The sequence below is a fragment of the Protopterus annectens genome, chromosome 16.part0 (assembly GCF_019279795.1).
Source record: "Protopterus annectens isolate FY-2018-M chromosome 16.part0, PAN1.0, whole genome shotgun sequence".
In the NCBI taxonomy this organism is placed as follows: Eukaryota; Metazoa; Chordata; order Ceratodontiformes; family Protopteridae; genus Protopterus; species Protopterus annectens.
In genome coordinates, this window is record NC_056750.1 from 785,840,464 (window position 1) to 785,865,079 (window position 24,616).

At 39.3% G+C, this 24,616-nt stretch overlaps 1 protein-coding gene across 1 annotated transcript in view; it reads right to left on the reverse strand.

The window, feature by feature from the left end:
* LOC122790963 (papilin-like) overlaps positions 1-24,616 on the reverse strand; it is a 169,797-nt gene that overhangs the window by 53,174 nt on the left and 92,007 nt on the right. The window contains exon 8 of the mRNA XM_044058684.1: positions 7,219-7,386. Coding sequence (XP_043914619.1) covers positions 7,219-7,386 — 168 coding nt within the window. The remainder of the gene's footprint in view (positions 1-7,218; positions 7,387-24,616) is intronic.

Sequence of the window (24,616 nt, forward strand, 5' to 3'; positions counted from 1 at the left end):
AGGAGTGGGCTAATAATGAAAAAGGGCGAAAAAAATATTATTTTACTTAAACATTAATTATGAGTTAATAAAGTTATTAAGTTTATCATATATATATATATATATATATATATATATATATATATATATATATATATAAAACTATTAGATCAGCTTAGATTCACTTTTGCCAACTAGTATAGAGGAACGAGAAGTGTAAAAGATAAGAATTGTGAGTCTGGCTATGTCTTTGCATGCCTCCACAACAGTGTCCTCTTTTCAGCAAATGTTCCTGCACTTGTAACAACACCTTTAACAAGATCCTTTCTTATTCTAAATTTCATCCCATTTATAAGTTACAAGCCCAGTGAAATCATACCTGTCAGTATAATAGTACTGCCCATGTACTATTGTTATTATTAATCCTCCACTTCATATCATCAAATCAAGCAAATATTACTAATGTCTCAAACCTTGACTATAGTTATTTCCTGGTTACAGGTCCCTGCTGATGCTAACTGACTGGATAAAGTATGCACATGTATATGCATTATCTACTGTCTGGATACTAATATTGCAAGGAGAGTATATACATATACTGTAAAATGCTGAATGCTCTACTAATATGTGAGGTTTACATGCTGTATGTACTATGTTCTGTATATGTGTCTGAAGAAGAAATGGTGTCAATTCTATATGCTGTACATAACATGGTATCACCTATTAAGTTACATAATCCTGAGTGTTACTATGTAGCTTTTCTCCCCGAGCCTTTGCTGAAAAGGGGCTTTGTCCAATCAGTTTTTCCTGGCAAATAAATTCAAACAAATTATATACATTTTTACGTGTGTGCTTATATCTATCTATATATAGATATATAAAACAAATGTACTGATACATAGATACACATACACATATAAATATATTTGAATTCACTCCTATACATTTCTGTTTTTGCATGATTACAACCATGCTTGGTGCTTGGTTTTCAATGGACCAATATAATTACCTGACTAACAGGGATATATAACCAAATTAAATTAAAAGAAAAGACCAGGCAAGAAGTGCCCAATAACCACTACAGATGGTTCCTCTTATAATGTACCCACCTGGCATTCTTGACCACTGTGTTTTTCTTATGCATTTTCTTTATCCAGTGGGCATTTGCATATTGTTGCCCTGTCTGGTTAAATCACTAATATGATGACATCAGAAATGAATCTGAGCTTAACCGCAATTGACAGCATCTCTTCAGTCTTGGACACTGATACTGCTAACCTTAAGGAGTCAGTTGCCATAATATGGCTGCATATATGTGTATAAGCTGATGGACAGAGGTTCACAGCTTATGAAGATCATTCATATGTCACAGCCAACTTCCAATACAGCTGCCCCCGTCTGTATCTAACATTTCATTTTCCATGCTTTTAAACATTTTTTGAAGTTCTTTACAAGATCCTAATTTCAGAAATTACATTTCCCTACTACACGTTATGAAGTCTTGCTTTCTCATATTTTTAAACATAATAGTCCTTTTTCTATTGACCATGATTTTCCTCTGTCCCCCTTTATTATTTCTCTTTAGCTTTCTTCATAGCACCATTTTCCATGTAGTATGAGAAGGCCAGATGATGTCACACCCTTCACTTTTTTTGTACAAACTGTGCATGTACAAGCCTCTCCTCATAGTCCAAAATACCATACTTAATACCTGAACTCTCTTCTTATGGCCTATTACTCTCCTTCCTCACTTAACAGGTTTCTTAGTTACCTCACTAGTAGGTCCCAAGCAGTGAAATACAGGATGATTTCTCCTCTTTACTTCCTATATCTGTCAGAGTCCCACAAAACTACATCCTAGGACCTCTACTGTTTAACTTATTTATCAACAGCCTAAACACAGCAGCTAAAGAGGCCACCATAGTACAATACACTGATGACAAGAACACTGCATGTGCTCCAAGCACTCAGCCAGAAATACTTCTCTATGGAAGTTTGGCTCGATAACGTTCAACTCTTTCTGAATCCAAAAATAAATAAATAAACTACTACTGTTCACCCCAGCTCTCTCTTGTCTCCCAAAAAAACTACCTTTAATATGATGTCATTCAAAAAGACCAATGCAGAACTGGTATCGTACACCAAGCTACTATGAATGATTATATATGATCACTTGAAATTGATCTGTACCGTCAGCAACCCATAAAGAAGACACACCAAAGGATAGGCTGCCTCTGAAGAGTAAAACACTACCTTGCTGATTCTGCTAGACAAAACATAACCATGTCTTTTCTAGTTCCCAAATTATTATATGTCTCTCTTTTCCTAACTAATCTCAACTCCTCTGTATCAGCCAAACTAGAACAATGTTAAAGTAAAGTAGCCAGATTTGCAATCAGCCACATCACTGCCTCTCTCTAAAACATCTATTATGGCTTAAACTAAATAATTCTCTGTTGTAAACACAATTATTTATAACCTTCAGAATACTGCAAAAGCCTGAAAAGTTCCCATCACTTCATTCCATCATTCAAACTTTCACTACTAAAAGACCTCTGTGCTCCAATGACAAATCATTACTCTCCATGTCAAAACCTTACAACAATGCAGGAATACTATCCCTGTCAAGAACGGTCTGCAACCTGAATGCCTTTCATTTCCTTAGCCTCCTCCCCCCCTTCCTTTCTTTGGGCTGCTCTAACTCTTGTCTTCCTATGTGCTACATTTTGAGCAAGTCCTTATAGTAACATATATTCTTATGTAAAACCTGACAATCTATGCATACAGATGATACTGTACTGCAGGTATCTCCCTGTATTAAAAATATATTTATATTCAACCCGTGTAACTGTTATTTTCAATCAAAACAACTTGTAAATGATGCAACTGATCTCAAGGATGTCTGTATGATGGAACTCTTGAATAAAACTGACTGTAATGATGAAAAAATGCCACTGATGCCCACAATGTCTGCATAATGGAGCTTTTCTCCCTGGACCTCTGCTGGAAAAGGACACTGCTTAGTCAGACTTTCCCCATAAACAAAAAATAAATAGAATATGTTTTTTAGTTAACTTCCTGAACTAAATACAGACTGTAGAACACATAGAATTTCAAATGAGCTCCTAACAGTGATGTAGAAGGAGAGACTAACTTTTGCAACCCTTGATTTAGTGTTTGTCCAAATACCTACTATCAAACTATGGTATTGCAAAATCGATCACACGTTAGATAACATGATTTAAGCAATGAATTATTAACCATATGCTTCTTTTCACTGGTCATCTCTAGGGAAACCCTGTAAATTAATACATCCTATATTGGTAGGTACTGTGTTAACTTTATTAACTTTAAATCTCAGCTGTCACATCCTTGCCACACAGCAAGCCTCTCCAAATCTCTCTCAAAACTAACTTCAAAATTTGTGACATTTCCAGCTTTTGTCTCATCCTTAAACAAGTTCATTTTACCTTCCACCCCTACTGAAGTATCTGACACAGTTTTTTGTTTTTCTTTTTCTTGGTTTATGCCAGCCTTGAACATATAAATCTCCCAGTCTCCCCATTGGCTCTTTCATTCCCCATTATATTCAGCTACTGCTTTAGGGTAATTCAGTTACAATACCCTGTAGAGTTCTCCTCTGTTTTCAGGGAAGATTTCATTTTTTGCAAACCTTGCTCTTATTTCATCTTGAAGTGGAAGGCAGAAGACTGAGCTGTTGTCCAGTTCTAACTGGGGTTTTCTTTCTAGCTAGCCTAATTCTTACTCTCTATCAGTTAACAGGTATGCTACAAGTTGTGATTTCTGTCTACGCAATGAAGATAAGTATTCCTGTTAACCTTTGCCCCTGTCCAGAGGGCTTCCACTGCTTTGCATGCCACACCTGCTTGTCTCTGTTGTTCAGGACTGTCCAACCAGATGACTGACAGCTGATGCTGAAATAACATGACCTGGACTGCTCCAACCCATTGGGAAGGGAGAGCTGACATTAGCCATTAACTCTCATCTATTGCTAGCTGGCCTTTCCAGTGCCTGGGCCCACTCCATGAACCCAGTTTGATAGGGACTCAGTCTGAGCTTTATCGTTCTGTGCTACAGAAACCAGAACAGCAGATACTTTTGGACAAAATGTAGTTTTACAAATCCTCTCTGTAACCTTACTGAGACTGAGATAAGGTTCACTGGTTTGTAATTTCAATGAACATTTCAAGATTTCCTTAAATTCGGAGGTATAATATTTACTTCTTATCCCATCCAATCAGTGGTAATCCATACACCTCTCCCCACCCAGGATTGGCACACCCCTCCTTTCTGCAAGTACCATCAAGTACCTGAGCTGATAATTGGAGTCACCTCACCTGGACTATAGTTGGGGCTTTATCCTTTGTATCTTTAACTTGGCTGACTGTCCTTTCATTTCATTGACTTTATAACTTGTCATCTTAACTTGAAACTTTTTTCAGCTACTTTATTTTACTTCCGTTAATACACACCTGCATCAGATTCAGTATTCCTTCTTTAATAGAGCTGCAGAAGTTCTGAAATCTCTGTACTCTGTTCAGGATTAAATTTTATCCCATGATAGTTTTCCAGTTTCCGTTCGATACACACCTCCTAACCCATTCAGTCTAATTAACAATATCAAACGTTTTCCAATCCTTCCAACTGCACCATTTGTTCTTGACAATTAAGATTCTAATACCATCATTAGAAGCATCTCCCTAACCACCTAGCAAACCATCCCATTATTTCTTTGACGTTTCTGCTTATTTTAGGCAGAAGTAACTTTTGGAAAGTCCAAATATTCACCAGTCATTTTACTTATTTTGTCCAAATCCATGATTGAATTCCCTCTTATCTCAAAACTGATTGAAATCTATGGTGAAAATTGTATGTAGTTTGGCTCCAGTGATGCATGTTATCTTTAGAAGTACCAGCCAAAGGTATCAAAGTTAGGCCAGGTACAGTCTCAAATATACCATGTTCTCAGTCTTGCTTACCCATCAAATTTATGAGCAGGGAAATGTATAAATCCAGTGTGTGTGGTCACAAAAGTGATGTATGCAGTCTGACACTGAGCATGATTTATAAATATGACTGTTGGTAATAATACACAAAGTATACACCATAGCATGTTACACAAATCATGTACATTGACTGTCAGAATGTCCAGATTTTCCCTAATATTTCTGGCTTGTTCCTAATAACATTTGTGGATTTCTGGAAAATCATTGAGGATTGAAGATAGTAAATAACATTAGACATTTGAGTTTTGGACTTCTTATCCTTAACAAAATATATGCAAATGCAAAATCTGTTATTCCAGTTACTTTCTAAGTTTATAAGAGCATTTTTTAAATCTGTCCCTGGTTTTACCCCCCCCCCCCATCATTTTTGTCTTTGCCAGGAATTTTTGCACCTTAAAGTGGGCTGCACACCCTGCTGGGTGAGATGATGCACGGTGGTCGGTGGATATACATTAGAACCTGGCTTCTCATATACCTACAGGGATATGCTGGAATCTGTGAGCAAGCTGTTACGACTAGTAGGTTGATGGGCACAACCAACCTGAGTGGCAAGATACACACAGTATGCCATGCTCTGTAAGGCTCAACCAGTTAGGGTCTTTGTACTCAAGTAAGTACATTATTTCTGAGCATCCCAACGAGGGTTTATATTTCTTATAGTGTAGAAGATGTCCGTTTTTTTGCCAAAAATATTTGATACATACAGTAATACCTTCAGAACAGAAGTCAGCATCTGAAAGAAATTTTTGTATGCATATGTAAGTTGAGTAAGGTGTATATGAATGATGCACAAATCCATGTTGTTATCTGTGTTCATGGTATTCTAGTCTTCAGTCTGAGCATATATAATTCAAGAACCTTAGATTTGTATTATCTATGCATGTGGACAAGGAACCTCCTAAATATCATTAGTGGTATAGAATCTACTGTTTCTCTTCTGTGACTGGCTCCTGTTATATGATGTTATAGATGGGGACCTTTCAAGTTAGGTTGTATTGAAGTGTTTCTGTCATGGCAGTTGGCATGTGAGGGGTGATGCTGTCATTCTTTGCAGTGGTTGTGGGTTTGGCTTTGTTTAGCTGGTGCCACTCATGTCATCGTATGCTGAGTAACATATCAGGTTTTCAGGGTAATCAGAATGTTTGTCACTGTTTTTGGTGCAGTCTGTCAACACTTAGAATGAAATAATATGCTGTTTTAGACATTCTCCTTCAGTGCTCCAGTGAATTGTTTATGAATCATGGACAACAAGCTTCTTGTGTTGTCTGACCTCATTTACATAGGTATTCCATTACTGGGTCATCCATGCTTCACTGTTGAAGTTCACATATTCCTGCTATATTTACAGACGCTCATGAATTATAAAGTGCTCTAGTATATGATGTCTGTGGACAAGCCCTATGCATTGCTCCAGTGTTAGTAAATACTGGCACAATTAGGAAATCCCTAATTGGATGAATACCATCTGTTCTGATTTCTTTAATGTCATCCTCCTACAGCCACATCTCAAAAAATACTGCAACAATGGAAATGGCTTAGTATATACATATTTAAAATTGGTTTTAGTGTTGCTCATCCTTAAATACTCCCATAAATTCATGTTTGTGTAGTCTGTCTGATCTTTTTTCTGTCCACTTCCACTCTTATCTGCGTCTTTGGCTCCTCTTCATCTGCTGCTGAAAGCGTTTTATTTCATTTTATACTTCCGTATTTTACAAATTACTTCATCTGAATTCAGATGAATCATGGTTTTGCTTCTGTACCCTAAAAAGGTATGTTGTCAAAATGTTTTATGCAGAACCTTTATTAAAAAGCCAATAGCTTAGAGATGCATGTGGTATATACATGAAAATATGCACAAATGAATGAATAAATGACTAAATAAATAAGAACAATTGAAAATTGTAAGCCATGAAAATGCTGACCTATAAGAGGGTCAGAAAGAAAGAAGAAATACCAGAAAGTGTAAAGTGTAAGAGAAAATGTAATGATTCTTTTTTTTTTTTTGTTCATGACATTGAATTTAGTTTTAAATATAAAAAGGGTTTGGGGGGCTTTAGTCCCCCTCTTCCTGCCTGTAAAAAAATTATATAAATATTTAACTATTGCTTTTGACCCACTGTGGGTCACATTTTACTATACTGAGCCAATATATACTGTCTAATAATAGAAATCATCTTGATATGAACATGCTTCTGAAAGACCTTCTTACCTTCATGTCTGCACGTGTCGAAACAGTCTTTTTCTGAATGAAAATTGTTTCCATTGCCACCACAGCCACCATAGATAAAATGTTGGCACGTCATAGAGGTGTAGTTGTAGAAGTACCTGGGAATGTGGGCCTTGCAGAATCCTGTTTCAGGATGTAGTTTACAAACATCTAGAGGGAGAGTTGGATGACATTATGTAATTAATTAGTTTGGGAGTGTAAATAATAGGATTTAAATTCTAATAGCTCAAAGTCACCTTATTTTACAAGTACAGAATGAAAGTGTTCAACCTGACATATAAACGTTCAAAGATGTGCTCACATGTAAACACAACTCAAAAGGAAATTTAATTTAGAGGAAATACACGAGTACCAGGCAAATCACTCAGTCGAGAACAATTTGCAGAAGTTAAAATAATTAAATACCTTTTGTTAAAATGATTTCTAAAGGGTCATTTCTTCTTGATCCTTGATATGCCTTATTCCAACAGAGAAAATATCCAAGTAGGAACAAAATGAGTCATTTCATTCAGTTACATGTGCTTACTCTGATCTACAGAAATGTTTTTGAAGAGTGCATTTTCTAGGCTGTTCATGTATTGTATCAAAGGAGATGGTAACTGTAGATTGCAATTGGTGTAATAAAAGCACTGAGTTGCATTACTTACATTAGTATTTGAAACGGCTGAGCATATTTTGTATTATTGTCTGTCACAAAATAAAACAAAAATATACATGAAAATAAAAAAGTAAAACAGATTTTGCATCTTTTAGTTATAAATTGGTTTAGACATATTTCTGAGATTGCAGGAGTTTCACAAAAGAAATACTTATAGCTCAGGTTTTTGTCCTTAATATCATTATGCATTCCAGAGCTGCGGTATAATTTGTGCTTATAGCTCAGGTTTTTGTCCTTAATATCAGTATGCATTCCAGAGCTGCGGTATAATTTGTGCTTATATTTCAGTTTTTGCTGCGGTAGCGTTGTCGCTTCACAGTTAGACGTTGCCCGTTCGATTCTCAGTTAGAGCGTCTTCTGTGTGGCGACATGCGTGAATGGGCGTTCCTTCATTGAAGGTTGTGCGTTAGGCCCGGCAAGCCAGCATGTAAAACTCTACTGCCAATCATTAGCGGACCAGAGTACCGCTGTGGCGACCCCTAACCGGGAAAAGCCGAAAGACACAAACATCAGTATGCATTCCAGAGCTGCAGTATAATTTGTGCTTATAGCTCAGTTTTTGTTCTTAATATCAGTATGCATTCCAGAGCTGCGGTATAATTTGTGCTTATAGCTCAGTTTTTGTCCTTAATATCAGTATGCATTCCAGAGCTGCGGTATAATTTGTGCTTATAGTTCAGTTTTTGTCCTTAATATCAGTATGCATTCCTGAGCTGCAGTATAATTTGTGCTTATAGTTCAGTTTTTGTCCTTAATATCAGTATGCATTCCAGAGCTGCGGTATAATTTGTGCTTATAGTTCAGTTTTTGTCCTTAATATCAGTATGCATTCCAGAGCTGCGGTATAATTTGTGCTTATAGCTCAGTTTTTGTCCTTAATATCAGTATGCATTCCAGAGCTGCGGTATAATTTGTGCTTATAGCTCAGTTTTTGTCCTTAATATCAGTATGCATTCCAGAGCTGCGGTATAATTTGTGCTTATAGCTCAGTTTTGTCCTTAATATCAGTATGCATTCCAGAGCTGCGGTATAATTTGTGCTTATAGCTCAGTTTTTGTCCTTAATATCACTATGCATTCCAGAGCTGCGGTATAATTTCTGCTTATAGCTCAGTTTTTGTCCTTAATATCAGTATGCATTCCAGAGCTGCAGTATAATTTGTGCTTATAGCTCAGTTTTTGTCCTTAATATCGGTATGCATTCCAGAGCTGCGGTATAATTTGTGCTTATAGCTCAGGTTTTTGTCCTTAATATCAGTATGCATTCCAGAGCTGCGGTATAATTTGTGCTTATAGCTCAGTTTTTGTCCTTAATATCAGTATGCATTCCAGAGCTGCGGTATAATTTGTGCTTATAGCTCAGTTTTTGTCCTTAATATCAGTATGCATTCCAGAGCTGCGGTATAATTTGTGCTTATAGCTCAGTTTTTGTCCTTAATATCAGTATGCATTCCAGAGCTGCGGTATAATTTGTGCTTATAGCTCAGGTTTTTGTCCTTAATATCAGTATGCATTCCAGAGCTGCGGTATAATTTGTGCTTATAGCTCAGTTTTTGTCCTTAATATCAGTATGCATTCCAGAGCTGCGGAATAATTTGTGAACTTTACCTTTGTTTTCCTTTTTGCTGGTAAACAAAAACAAAATGATTTCACCTTTTGACTTCACCAGATCATTGGCTTAATCTGAAATTGTACTGACAGAGATCAGTAAATGAATGTATCATACCTCTCAACTGTACAGATTTTCGCAGAATGTCCAGATTTTTGCCTCCTCATATTTTCGGTGTGTTTTTCCTAAAATCTGTACTTTTCTGGCAAATAGCTGAGGGTTGAAGTCATTAAATAATGACAAACATTTGAGTTTAAGACTCCACATCCTTCAGAAAATTCATGCTAATGCAAAACCTGTTATTCTATCAACTTTCTAAGTTTGTAAGAGCAATATTTAAAATCATTTTAGGCTTTGTCCAGATTTTTTGCTCTAAGAGGTTGAGAAGTATGGAATGCATATACTTAAAAACTAGAGAAATAATGATAAATGATAACAGAAATAAAACACTAGAGTTTGTATAAGACAGAGTCAGTCGACAGAAGGGGGCCCTAATGAATTACATAGTAAGTCCCACTGTGTAAGACCTTTAAGCATGATGGCTCTACACTCTACTTATCTACTTCTAGGTAATTATCTTTTACTACGTGCCAACAGAGGGATTTAGAATACAATTTAGGTGCAGTTTACATTGCATACACACTGAACATTAACCTGAGATGACGCTGAGGTTAGAACCATGCACGTATTTAGCCTGTGCTGCATGTCACTTTAATGATGGTGCATTTCTTATTTTGTTTCTTATCACTCACTCAGTCTAGCTTGGCTACTATCTTTACTTAACTTTTTGCTAGCCATCCTTTCGATTCCTGCCCTGCCATGGATTTAGCAACTTTTTCATTTATAGTGTCCCATTTTCTAAGGTTCTCATCACCTTTTCCAAGTAACTCTTTTATATTCTTACCTATCAATAACTGTAATTTATGCAATTACTGTTTATGCTTTCACCAACTACTTCATGCCCTCCATTGTCTGCTCATCCTCATCTTCCTCAGTTTTCCATGTCACACTCTATTGGGGCACGATCAGAGTCTTGGATGTGTATAACTGCCTAACCAAATATTTGTGCGCACTAGAAAGATTCTATTCAGTCTTTACCAGCTTCCATATCTTTCTGTGAAATGCATATAGATCCCCTTATTCTTTCCTTTTGACCTGTATACAATAGTCCATACAACTGACTGAGGTGTTCTAGATATTTACCCCCGAGTAACCTCTCATGTTCTATGTCCTCCACTTGCATCATTAAGGAATGTTAACAACATTCCAATCTCCTGCCAAAAGCAGCATGCATCCCTTGGTAGAACCTTATTGCCTCATTAAAAATGTATCCCATTTCCTCTTTAGTTGTTTTTAGGGGTAGGTTTAGCTTTCCTAATGTGATCCTTTTATTTCCACAGTATCTTCTTAACTCATTACATCCGAGTGACATTGCCAGGTGCATCTGCAGTTAACTCCTGCTGACATTTCTAGCTGTCAAATATTGCTTGTTCATATTTGCATCAATAATTCCAAAACCATGGTATGTTCATAGGTTCATAGGTTCATACTAGGCTATCTGCCCGAGGGCATTTATAAGCCTAGCCCATTGCACCCCTTTAGTATGGGGAACTATACCCATTATTTTGCTGTGCCTCTGTCGAGCAGTGACACTGAAGTAATTCCTGGGGTATATCTGCGATCTCCCATCCATTGGTCAAGATTTCTCTTGAACAAGGCCAGCGAGGTGCTCTGCCTCACATGTACCGGGATTTTGTTCCACAGCATAGGGAGTCTTTGGGTGATGAATCTATCCCTCCAGCACGTCCTATTAATAGCCATGTCGAGGTTTAAGTCTCCGCCCTTGTGGCTCTGATGGATCTAGATTTTTGAGGTGAAGCATATTCATCAAATCTGGGTTTGACATGGCCTTGTATGTTAGGCAAAGGTCACCTCTGAGCAAGCGGTGGCGACTGAATAGAGCTGGAGTTCTTTCAGTCGGGCAGCATAGGACAGATTTTTGAGACCCTTTATCCTTTTGGTGAGGAACTTTTGTGGCCTCTCCAGCTGCTGCAAGTGTCGGGTCAGATACATTCGAATGGGGCATTGTACTCAATCATTGGTCTGATGAGTGATGAGTAAAGGGAGACTATGACCTCCCTTGATCTAGATGAGAATCCCTTCATGATAAGGTGGGCAATGTAGAAGGACTTCCTAACTACTTTAGCTACATGGGTGTCGAATGACAGACTACTATCAACCTGGGTCCCCAGGTCCCTGATAACTTCTTCTGTGCTCAGTGGATTGCCACCTATTTGGTAGCTAGGGGTAACCTTGTTTTTCCCGAAGGGTATGACTATGCATTTTTGGCATTTAACTTTAGGCCGTGGCTCTGGCACCAGTTATCCGTTTCTGTGAGACCCTTCTGAAGGATATCTGTGTCAGATGTGTTTTCTACTATGGCCCAGTTTGCAGTCATCTGCAAACTTTGTCATAACCTCCTGTGTTTGCTTGTACTTGGAAAAGTAGATGCCAAACAAGAGTGGGCCCAGGACTGAGCCCTGTGGGACACCACTTGTGACAGGCTTTGAGTCTGACATGGCGCCAGCAACTCTGACCCTGTGGGTTCTGTCACTCAGCCAGTTTGCAACCCATCTTGTGATGTATGGGTTAACATTTAAGCTGATGAGTTTTTCAATGATACCCGAGTGGGGTATTGTATCGAAGGCCTTAGCCAGATCGAGGTAGGCTGTATGGACTGCCTTTCCCTCATCAATGGCTTTGGTGACTGTTTGAAAAAGTCAACCAAGTTTAAAAGGCATGATCTGCCTTTGACAAAGCCAAACTGGGTTGGATCCAAAGTCTGCAAATTCCCTATGTCTTTATTTATGAGGTCCATTATGATCCTCTCCATGGCTTTGCAGATAAGGCTTGTCAAGCTAATGGGCGGTAATTTCCAGGGTCTGTGGAGGCACCGCCTTTGTGAAGTGGGACCACAGTTGCAGTGCGCCACTCCTGGGTGCGTATCCAGAGGTAAGACTTTGATTAAACAGCTGTCCTAGCTGTGGGTTTAATTCCTCATTGAGTTCGTGGAGCACACAGCCGGGGACACCATCGGGTCCCATGGATGCTGTGTTTTTGCTTTGGAGAGAGCAGTTCTCACTTGGGCTGGAGATGTTTGGGGGCTGCACTCATTTGGTATAGATATCTCTCCTTTTGGGGGAGGAGAGAAGTTTGCACTGAACCTGTCAGCCAGTATGTTGGCAATGTCTGTAGGATCAGTAATCTTCACATCATTTTGAACTAGTTCTGAGCATATCTGGGAGTTTCCTCCTAGGTTTCTAACATAGCTAAAGAAGGCCTTATGATTGTCTTTTGAGTCTTTAGCTATTTTTCTCTCGAAATTTGCTTTGGATGATTTTATGAGAGCTCTTAGTTTTTACTTATAGTGATCAAGGGTGTCTTACCTTTTAAGGATTTTGCTCTATCTTGTAGTAGCTTCCTCCTTTTGTTGTAGAGTTTGTTTATGGCTGGGGTCCACCAGACTGGACGCTTGCCTTTGGTACAAAGAGTCTTTGTTTTGCTTGGGATTGCCTTATCCATGCAGTCCTGCAGGTGCTGGTAGAAGGCGTTTGTAAGTGATTCAGTGGCTTGAGTATTGTTTGGGCCTGAAAGGAGACCACACTAGTCTTTAGAAGTGTGAAGTCGGCTTTTGAGAAGTTCTTTACTGTGGTCTTTTTATTTCAGGTGGGGTGGGATGAGGACCTCCAGCGAGATTAGTTTGTGATCTGATCTCACCAGTGAGGGGTATACTTCCAGTGTTGAACATTGTGCTCCCATGTTCGTGATGATGAGATCAAGTATGTTATCTCCTCTTGTGGGGATGGTGACTAGTTGTTCCATGGCATTTGAGTTTATGAATTCCAGGAACTTTTGGGCTAGGGTGTTTGGGCTTGAGTAGTGTTCCCAGTCTATATTAGGGTAATTGAAGTCACCTAGTATGATGGTGTTTGGTGATACATTTATCCCTCTAGTGTTTTCAGGAAGGCCATGTGAGTTTCCTGAGTTTGTGAGGGTGGCCTGTAACATGCTACAATTTGCAGAGCAGTCTTGCCTATGGTTAATTGCACCTGGATGGTCTCCGATGCATCGTGCGTTGCCACCAGTCTTGAGGTGTGGGTGTCCTTGATGAATATGGATACCCTCCTTTCTTGGTATTGTCCGGATTTTGGGGCGGAGCATGATATGAGGTAAAACCTGATAGGGCTGGGGTGCTCTCAGGAGCCTTGAACCAGGTTTCTGTCACAGCACAGACATCGATGTTCTCCATACTGAGAAGGGCCTCGAGTGCGTGCATTTTGAGATTTAGACTTCTGGCATTGAGCAGCATTACCCTTAGTTTTTTTCCTTTTTTGTGTTCTAGGGTGGTAGGTTTAGAATTTGAGCCTTGCCTGAAAAAGGCACTATGGGGGTGGCAAGAGCCTTTGCCAATATCCGGAATCCCAGGGGTGACAGGTGCAAGCCGTCCCTTGCGAAGCAGCGTGGCTTGACCAGCATGTCATCCCAGGCAGACAGATACTGGATCCCCTTTGAATGACACCAGTGTTTAAGCCAATTGTTAAAGCTGATCATCTTATCTCTGTATTGTGGCATCATTCTTGGTGAAGGTAGGATACTGCTCAAGGTCAGGGTCATACCTGCCTGGGCTACATAATCAGAGAGCTCCTCAATGTCTCTTTTCATGTAGTCAAGGAGAGTGCCTCAGGTCGTTTACACCAGCGTGGACAATGACTGAGTCATATTTGTACCTGCTGTTGAGAGACCTGAGTGCTTGCGTTATGTGGCGGATTCTAGCGCCCGTCAGGCAGCTTACTGTGACCTTCTCCTTACTCAGTCTGGTGAGCGGGACATCAGTGTGTCTGACTATGGAGTCACCAATGACTAGTGTGTCTGGCATTGTGTTTGGCCTTAAGGGCTGTGACTGTTTGACACTCTGACTGTGAGGTCTATGTGTTGCGGGTGTTGTGTTCTGAGGTGGTGGTTGTTTGGGTGTCTGCTTTGGTGGCCTCTGCTGTTTTGGTAGATTTTTGATCAGAGCCTCCAGTATGTCTTTGTGTGTTTATGTGTATGATTTGAGGTTGTAATGGTACTATGTGAGACTGGGTCTATAGTGTGTGTGGTAACCTTCTCCTCCTGACTGGTCTTGCCAGTCCTATGTTGAAGAGCTCAGCCTCCAGTTTGGCCGTATAGTTGCATCTCTCGCATGTATTTGTGTTTTGTGGGAGGAGGAAAGGGTTGTCTGTGTACATGAGGCAATTGAAACATTGCCTCAATATTCCCAGGTTCACCAGCTGAGCAGGAGAGGACACTAGCAACTGATCCCTCGACATGCTACAAGGGTAGACGAAAACTTTAAAAAGATTCGGGGCGTGGTTGACCGAGAAATGGGGGTTGCCTTTTGGGGTACTATCTATGACAAGAGTGCCGTATCAAGGTAATAAGTACTGTAGGAGCAAGTGCTAGGTTTAATAGATAGAGAATAGTCTACTTGGAGTCAAGTAGAGATGATCTTTTAGTTATAGGATACGCTGATTTGAACAGTAGTATAGTTCGAGGAAGGTAGTTTTAAGGCAAAATTTGAAGAGTGGACTTTAGGTACGCCGAATAGTTTAAACCTGCTTAACCGGCACTGCCCTAGTGTCCAACAGTGGCAGCTCGGCTAAATCGCTCTAGCAGCGTTTAGCGCGTTTATCTCAGGGGCTGGAAAAGCTAGAAACTGGCCCAAAACGACCAATAAACTACTAGTTACTGGCTGAAACCTCACAAAACTGGACAAAGGCAGCTCAATGCTTCCCACTCCCACTGGTAAGCAAGGTAGCTTCCCTTCCCCCAAATAAGGCAAGGAAACAGTACACAGGAACTACAACCAAAGCCCAGGAATCAGCAACTCTGAAACTGGACTAAACTAGTAAAGCAGGAAAAACAAGAGATATTTTTCTTTTTTTCACAAAACAGGCAGAAACAGGTACAGCAAACACTTATAAATGCTATGAATCAGCTACTACAGCTTACACAGAAGAATTTGCTACAAATACAGTCAAATAGTAACAAACAAGGATTCCAAGTGCAATATTAAGTTAAATGCAGTAAAACAGCTTCAATGTAACAGAAAGGCAGGCGAAATACAGTTGCTAGGTATTCAGATGTGGAAAGCAACAAAAATATACTTAGTATCAAGAAAAGTCGCTTATTCAGCTCTCTGCAGCCTGGATTACTCTGCTGGCCCACGTGGAGTCTGTGCTGAGTAGGTACAAGCTGAAAGTTTTATACCAGGGGCTGGAAAAAGCTAGTAACTGGCCCAAAACGACCAATAAACTACTAGTTACTGGCTGATACCTCACAAAACTGGACCAAGGCAGCTCAATGCTTCCCACTCCCACTGGTAAGCAAGGTAGCTTCCCTTCCCACAAATAAGGCAAGGAAACAGTACACAGGAACTACAACCAAAGCCCAGGAATCAGCAACTCTGAAACTGGACTAAACTAGTAAAGCAGGAAAAACAAGAGATATTATTCTTTTTTTTCTTTTTTTTCACAAAACAGGCAGAAACAGGTACAGCAAACACTTATAAATGCTATGAATCAGCTACTACAGCTTACACAGAAGAATTTGCTACAAATACAGTCAAATAGTAACAAACAAGGATTCCAAGTGCAATATTAAGTTAAATGCAGTAAAAACAGCTTCAATGTAACAGAAAGGCAGGCGAAATGCAGTTGCTAGGTATTCAGATGTGGAAAGCAACAAAAAATATACTTAGTATCAAGGTTTTAAAATATTTCATGTTAAAGCTTACACAATAATAAACTCAACTGCATTAATATCTGACCTCTCTCTAATGCAGGTAAATAGATATTAATTGTTTTTATGATATTCATTTATAAAGATATAATTTTCACATTTTTCTAAATATCTCAACAATCAAGTAACACAGGCAGAACTCCGTAGCCTCATATGAAAGCTCTCATCCAGATGAATAAAATGCTGCTAAGTGTGTGTGTAACATGAGTGGTTGCTGAGACATTGTAAGTTGTTTACAAAATATTACAAATGTAATAGTTACTGTGTTTACTTTGACTTAAAATTAGGTTTACAACCTAGAATCTACAGAATACTACCACTATAAAAATTGTGGTGAGTTTGTGCTGGGCGGTATAGTGGTGCAGTGGTAGCGTTGTGACCTCACAGCAAGAGGTTCTCCAGTTCGATTCTTGACTGGGGTGCTTTCTTTGCAGAGTCTGCATGTCCTGCCTGTATTCATATGAGTTTTCACAAGGTGCTGCGGTTTCCTCCCACATTCCAAAGACATGCATCTGGAGAGTTTCTCCCCAGGTCTCTGCTGAAAATGGGCTCTGCCCTAGTCGGACTTTCCCAGTAAACAAATGTTAAATAAATAAACTAAATGTGTGCCATTTATACTTCTTTCATAACCACTATGATTCCAGATGTATGAACATTTGTTTGAAATGTGAGGACATAATTTGATTCTGTCTAAAGGCTTAGAGTTTGCCCATTGGAAGTTACAGTGCAAACTTCCTGAGCTCCATTGGAGTGAATGAGTTAAGAAAATATATCTTCCCCATTTATCAATTATGCTGTCTTCAATCTTCAGAAAAGCTGCCTGCTTAATAAAATAAATTTTCCTTCCATTCTGTGCCATTGCCTAAAATCCCTTATAGTGTGTCCTTAATATTAAATTTGTAGTCTTTACTTTATTAAGATGGATTTCTTGTAACATTATATGTCTAACTTAATTTTTGAGATGTATTCTAATGCCCTTATATTTTCATTTCATCAGCCAACTCATTCACATTCTATGTTAAAAACCTCATCCTCATGTTTTCATTCAATCACTGACATCCTTGAGTCTCTTCCAGTAATATAACTGTAGCACAGTCTTATGCAGTATCCTTTGGATTCCTTCAGGCAGCAAGCATAACTAGAATAACAAAAAAAAAAATCCATGCAACAAAGCAAAGCTAAAATATACATGCATAACTTTATATAATATATCCCTTTCCACCATATTTTGGTTCTTAGCTGTAGCATCTTACCAATATTTGTGCCTTTTCCATTGATATTCATCCATAGTACTCTGGCCTCACCCACTTCAAAGTCGTTGCTCTCAACGTTGCCTTACTAACAACAGCATCCCCCCTTTAAACTAAACAAAAGCTTAAACTACTTAACAGGTAAGTTTCGAAGAGTAAATCATTCCACCAGGCTATCAAAACTGATAGAGCGGTCTCCCTACAGATACATTTCCTGAAGGCTTCCTGCATTATCAGCTACACTGCGGTCTGCTAAATACCCCTTTGTGCAATAGTGGTGCTGTATATTGCCCTCAGTGGCACTTCAAAGTCCCAGACCCCACTGCCACACTTGCCATCCTTATCAGGTTTTATTTAGCCAGTATTGTACCAGGTTGTGAATCCATTGACCTATTAGAGACTTGAAACTTATGTTGAATTTCTACCCAACCAGCTGACTTGTCCCATTAGTTGATGAAATGTTAGAATTAGGTCAACTGCCCATTGACGGGCTTAGCTGTACTCGAGCTTAATCAATAAACAGTCACAATTAAAACAAACAGTCACAGAGTACTGTGAAAGTGCACGTATTTTATTCATTATACTATCATTCCCCATCGAGTGCTGAGTGTCCCCTATTGCATTATCATTGCTGTCTAATCAGGTGCAGGCATTGGACTTCTTTCTTGTTCCTTGCTGCATATATTTTATTATATTTTCAGCCTTTCATAAATATTCTTGCCTTCTATAACACGCCATCCCCTTGGTCAAGCCCTGGTTAAAACTCTGTCCATCCTATTACACTTTAACTACAATAGCCTCCTCTGATAACTTTTTAATATATCATTAACATAGTAAACTCTAACATCTATTAACTACTTACCTCTCATCCTATCCCCCCACCCTCTCCCTTCCTTCCCCACTCCTATTCTGTCCAAACCCCAAATCTTTCCCCTTGTGTAAACTTGCCGATCTTCCTCATCTCCCACCTCACTTCATATTTTCTCTTCTTTAACACCAGTCTCTCGACTCTACAGTGCCTCTCAACCTCTCTTAGACCTATATCACAGTTTTCATGAGTAGATGTAATGTCATTAGTAGAAAATGTAATAAGTATAACACTATGATTTACTTATTTTTCTAATGTTCATTGTGATCCGCGTACCACATTATGTTCTGAAATATGAATGTGATCTCCACATCAGACTATGTTCTGAGATATGTTTTCTAAACTCTGTGTAAACTGTAATGTATCATGTATATTACTTGCTAAAATTTCTCTTGGAACTTCTCATTGTAAACCTTAACGTAATAAGTAAGTTACTTGTTAAGAATTGTCTTGGAGCTTTTCTTCCCTGGCCTCTGCTGAAAATGGGTTAAAACTCAGTAGACCTTTCCCAGTAAAGAAATGTAAAAATAAATAAATACGTAAATAAATAAATAAATTATAGATTGATGCCTATTATGTAGCCCAGATGCGGTTTCCATGCATGGGCCCTGGCCTGTGCTGCATCACGCTAATTCCTCGATCAGTCACTAGATTCAGCTATCATAAACAGTAGTTCCATTATCCCAGCCATTTGTTTTTCTATGGTAGGCTTGATGTCTCCATTTCACTCTCCACAGTGTATTCTCTCTCCCCTAATTCCATTTTCCACCCCAAAAGTAGATCCCCACGACTTAGAAACCTCTGCAGTCATCAAACATTAAAATTAAACATACTTGCGTATTCATCCAAAAAGTAAAATTAATAATATTCTATTAGGCAAGTGAATATATGAATATACATAATACATATGAAATATCTATGCGGTACCTAATAGCAATGTCCAAGTGCTCTTGCCTTCCAACTCTATGCGGTCATTTTTGTTCATGATAGTCATCTCAGTCCTTAGCGATCAATCTAATAACTGCACTTGCTGCAAGTTCTGTCAAATTAAGTACCAAAGCTGTTCTGGCGATATGACTGAGACTATCGGTTCTTCTCATCTCATGGATGCTAATGAGCTTTTCATCCTTTTTTCATTTTCAAAATTCTCCCTAATTGTGTTCTTTCATTTCTTCACTATCCTGTCTTATTATCTTCACCTGCTCACGACAACTTGTCCCTAATTCACTTTGTTTGCTGTCCAGCCCCTTTCTGACATTCTTCAGTCTTTCTCCTGCAGACAGGAAATGGTCTTACAGGTCATCTTTCTATTATGGCTTTGCCTTTCCCAGATGAAGATTGTCCCTCTTTGAGTTTCAGTCCTGTTTCATTCCATTATTCCTGAAAATGGTTGTATTTTTCCAACTCTGCTACTGCAATTTCAGGGTCAACAAAGAATTTAACCCACTGAGGGAAACCCAATCACAGTGTCACTGGGTATATGATCACAAACCTTAAATTTAACTTCTAGCATACTTTAAAGAGCTCAGTGAAAATGACTCCTTCTAAGCCTTTTTCCAAGGGAAAAATCATGGCTCACAAATATCCTTTGACTGCCATCTGTTAAAACCTTCCCTTTCTGCCACAATTTACTTCGAAGCATTTCCTTCAGCTGGTAATTCTGCTCATTTAATTACAGTTGGCCTGCTGAACCTCTGCATTGCTTGCTGTGAAGTAGGATACATCCCATCAAAAATATGTCATCTTTAGGTAAACTAGTCCCTTGCCTTAGCATCTCCACCATAACCTGTAAGCCGCCTTTCCCTTCCGATCATTTGGGTGCATTTGTGAATTGAAGATTCTGTTGTGTCCCTCTGTCTTTCAATTCCTGCAGCTTCTGTTCATGTGCTTCCCTCACTAGCTCTTCTGTCTTCTCTTGCAGCTCATTTTCCTCCAATTGCAGTATTTCCATAACATCCAAATGCTCACTAAAACAGTTCTACGTCCTCCAGCCTCCTGTCATTCTTCTTCACATAATCCATAAAGGTTTCCCCTCTCCATACCATCTCTGTGGAGAGCTTATCTATCTTTTAATGCAAGACACTCATGTCTTAAATACCCACAATAGGCTAGTCAGAATCCTCTAAAATGCTGTTGGTGTCTTGGATCAGTGCATTATTTGTGGTCCCCCCCCCCATACACACACACACACACACACACACACACACACACACACACACACACACACACACACACACACACACACACACCTTTCCTGGATGTTTTGTCTTAGCTTTTTTATTATTTTCAGCATTTAGTTCTGAATTTAAATGTCTACACTATTTTATAATTAGCAAATGGAAGGAGAAAGCACTGGCAAATATACATTTTTCCCAGTGCTAGTGGAGGTTAAGCACTGTTCTGTTATCCTCTAAGACACCATAGCAGTATTCCAATTACTTGAGTTTTCAGGCAGACAGGAACTCTTTTTGTGGCGCTATTGCCAGCCAAAAAGTTTAAGTAAGAGCAGGAATTAAAAGACAGAGGGATACAACAGAATCTTCAATTCACAAATGCGCCCAAAGGATTGGAAGGGTCCAATAAACGGTATTACATCACAGATGTGTTACAGTGTCCTTGTGTTTTCTGTTCACAGACCAACATGGCATTTCTTAATTAGTTTGTTACAATTTAAAAGAAAAAAAAAAGATTTTATCCCTCTTCACTCGAAAAGTTATGGGATGTGGGAGGTAGTGCACCGTGGACTGGGTTCTATACTTCAGTTTCATGCAAAAGGCAACAGTCCTTTATTATTGCTCTTCACTTTAAGAGCTGAGGGGATGGGGCACAACATTGTGGGACCGGCACAGGTTACTATTTGGCCCAACTATGGCTCTGACACCTTACCCCCAAACATTTACAGAATGTTGTTGTCTCTTTACTTACCCACAAAAAATAGTGTGAACTCAGGCTTGGCTGTCTTGTTTCTTCATAACTTAGATGACAAAGTGCCTGCCATATGAATATCTGAACTGAGTACCAAATGTTTCATGTCCAGAACACAAATATTGAGGGCACCTAGTCTGCTATCGACAATTAGTACTGACTAATAAAGTTACTGTAGTGTGTGTTTAGCATCACTCAACCTTAACACTCTTCCCTCAGAATTCCCTAACATCTTCCATCCCTTGCTTTTATTCTCATGTGTTGTCCAGCAAACCTGTTTACCTCCTGTAGGGCATTTATATTTGAAGCAGAGTTGTCTTAGATATCACCATATTATTTTAGGTTCATGCATAAGTACTACACTAGCTTCCATTGCTGGCCATTGTAGGCCTAGACAGTTTACTTTTTTGTGCTCAAATTAACCTACCTCATTTGGTTAGAGATTAGCCTTACCCATCCTATGGCCGATAATTATATAGTACCCCTAATAAAAATAACTAGGATCATACCATAGATAATTTGAGGGGACCTATGCACTGGGTAAAGCTTTTATGAGCTGCTCTGTCTAGTAGTAGCACAGGGGGCAGTCCTGGGGTAAATTTTCTGTTTCCCATCTATAGATCCATGTTGTGTTTGAATACGGACAGGGATGGGCAGAGTTTTCCACAGAAGCAGTATCCTCTGCGAGATGTACCTGCCCCTCCAAACTATTTTGTTGATGTTGCAGAATAGATTTAGATCTCTAGACAGTGTTTCTGATGCTGTTTGACTTGCTGTAGTGTAGTAAATCCATCAGTAATGGGTCAGAGGATGCCTTGTATGCCAGACACAGGTCACCTCTTGGCAGTCTGTTGGATACCGAGAATAGTGACCTGGCTATGAGTCAGTCATTGTACGACATGTTGTTTTGCCCTTGTATCCTTTTAGTAAGGCATGCCTGTGGGCATTCCAGCTGTTGTATGTGTCTGGAAAGATACATACCAAAGGGGACACTATATTCAGTAGATCTAGACACAATTCCTTTGTTTATAAGCTCTGAAATATAGAAGGACTTTCTTACAATACTGGACACATGTTGGTGAAATGTTAGGTCACTGTCAAGATAAGTTCCCAAATTCAAAACAAATGGGGCAAGAGTTAGGAGCATATTGTCAATATGGTAGGTCCCTGGGGTAGATGACTTCCCAAAGGATACAATAATGCATTTTTTTGGCATGTAGTTTAAGTCCATGATTTTGGCACAAGTCAGTTATTTGGAACAAACTTTCCTGCAGGATGGCCAAGTCATTTGGCGGATTTAATGACTGTTCCTAGCTTGTACTCATCTGCAAACGTTTGCCAGAGCCCTTTGGTATTGGCTTTTACTTAAGAAAAGTAGATGCCAAAAAATGAGGGATCCCAGCACAGAAATCTGGGAGACTGCACTGGTGACTGGTTTGTCTGTGGAGATAACTTCCTCTGTTTTTATTTCTTGCGTTCTATCTGTGAGCCATTTGGTAATCCAACAGGTGATGTAGGTGTTTATTCATAGTTTATTTAGCTTTTCTACTATGCCTGAGTGAGGAATCATGACAAAAGCTTTGGTCAGGTCAATTTATATGTTGTGTTTGGTTTTGTCCTCACCATTTGCTTTGAAGACTGTTTAAAAAAAAAAAAAAACTACCGGGTTGTGAAAACATGACCTGCCCTTAATGAATGCAAATTGGGACAGGTCCAATGTTTAGAGATTCCCTATGTCCTGATTGATTAGTTCCATGATAAGTTTTTCCATAGCTCTGCATATGAGGCTAGTCACACTTATGGGTCTGTAAATGTGTGGGTTTGTGGAAGTTCCTCCTTTATGCAAGGGAATGACTGTAGCTGTTGTCCATTCACTTGGTACAAAACCTGTATGGAGGCTGAGATTGAACAGGGGGAGTACACCTCTACAAAGACCTCAGCCATAAGAATAGTCTCTCAGGGTTTGGTCCTAGGACCACTCCTTTTTGGCATTTACTTCTCTTAAATCAAGGCTAATGTCAGTGGCCTCAGGTTGGATAAATTTGCAGATGATTGCACATTAGGAGCTGTCAGTGAATCCAGAAATGTTATCCAGAAAGATCTGATACAAACTAAAACTAAATGCCAAGAAATGCATAATAGTATCCTTCAGGAAGTCATTCACCCCTGGTAACTATCATATTGACAACATACCTTAAGAGTTGATACAGTAGTCAGGGTCTTAGGGGACACTCAGACAGTAATCTAACCTTTGACGATCATGTCTCTACAGAAGTGAGGAAATCATTCTGTACTGTGTAACTTATAAACAAAGGTATGTCATATAGGTCCAAGGAAGTCCTTGTTCCACTGTATTCAGCATCATCAGACCTGTCATTGAGTACAATGCTGACTTTGGCATGTAGCTAACCAGGCATACCCAACAATTATAACATCCAAAGAGGTTTCTCAATAAAAGAACTCTTGGCATAAGTAATATGTCCTTTACAGACCACCTCAAGGCCCTATCCCTGTATTCTGTCTCATATATGCTACTGAGGGAAGTTCTTTGCCTGGCATACAAGACATTGTCAGACTCCACTATGATGGACCTCCTGCATATCCACAAAACAAACAGCATCAGAATTACTGTTCTAAAGACTTAAAACTTGAATGTGATATAAATTGGACCTGTTGGAGAGACAAATATGTATCCCAGAAGAGTGTCTATATCACGTTATCGAAATTTTACTACATCGAATCACTAAAGGTCGACCTCTAGTGATCAATGTAGTAAAACATCGAATAATGTTTTCAAAAAAAAAAAACAAAAAAAATAAAAACTAACTAGCATAGAAAAGGGGGCAAGCCCCCTGCACCCCACACACCCCCTACTTAAATATTCCAACTCCGAGATCGCAATACATTGAGGTAAACGGAAAACTCCCCCTATGGAGATTTCCATTTACCTGCACGATGTTCTGCGCTTTCAATGTTGTGGTGATGACAATATCAGCTTCGATATTGTCTGCTTTTGACATCGTGAAGTAGACCCCCCCAGAAGATAACCCTTCTCTGGAACAGGCTCCCCATCAATGAGAAGCAGAGCTCCTCCCTAACCCAATTCAAGTGTAACTTGGACAATTGGATGGGGAACAGGAAATTCATCCCTAGTTTGGCACCCATGTCTCTAATGGACAACGGCAGCTTGTAAATGGTTCATCTCCCAGGCCCCTGCTTACACTTATTAAG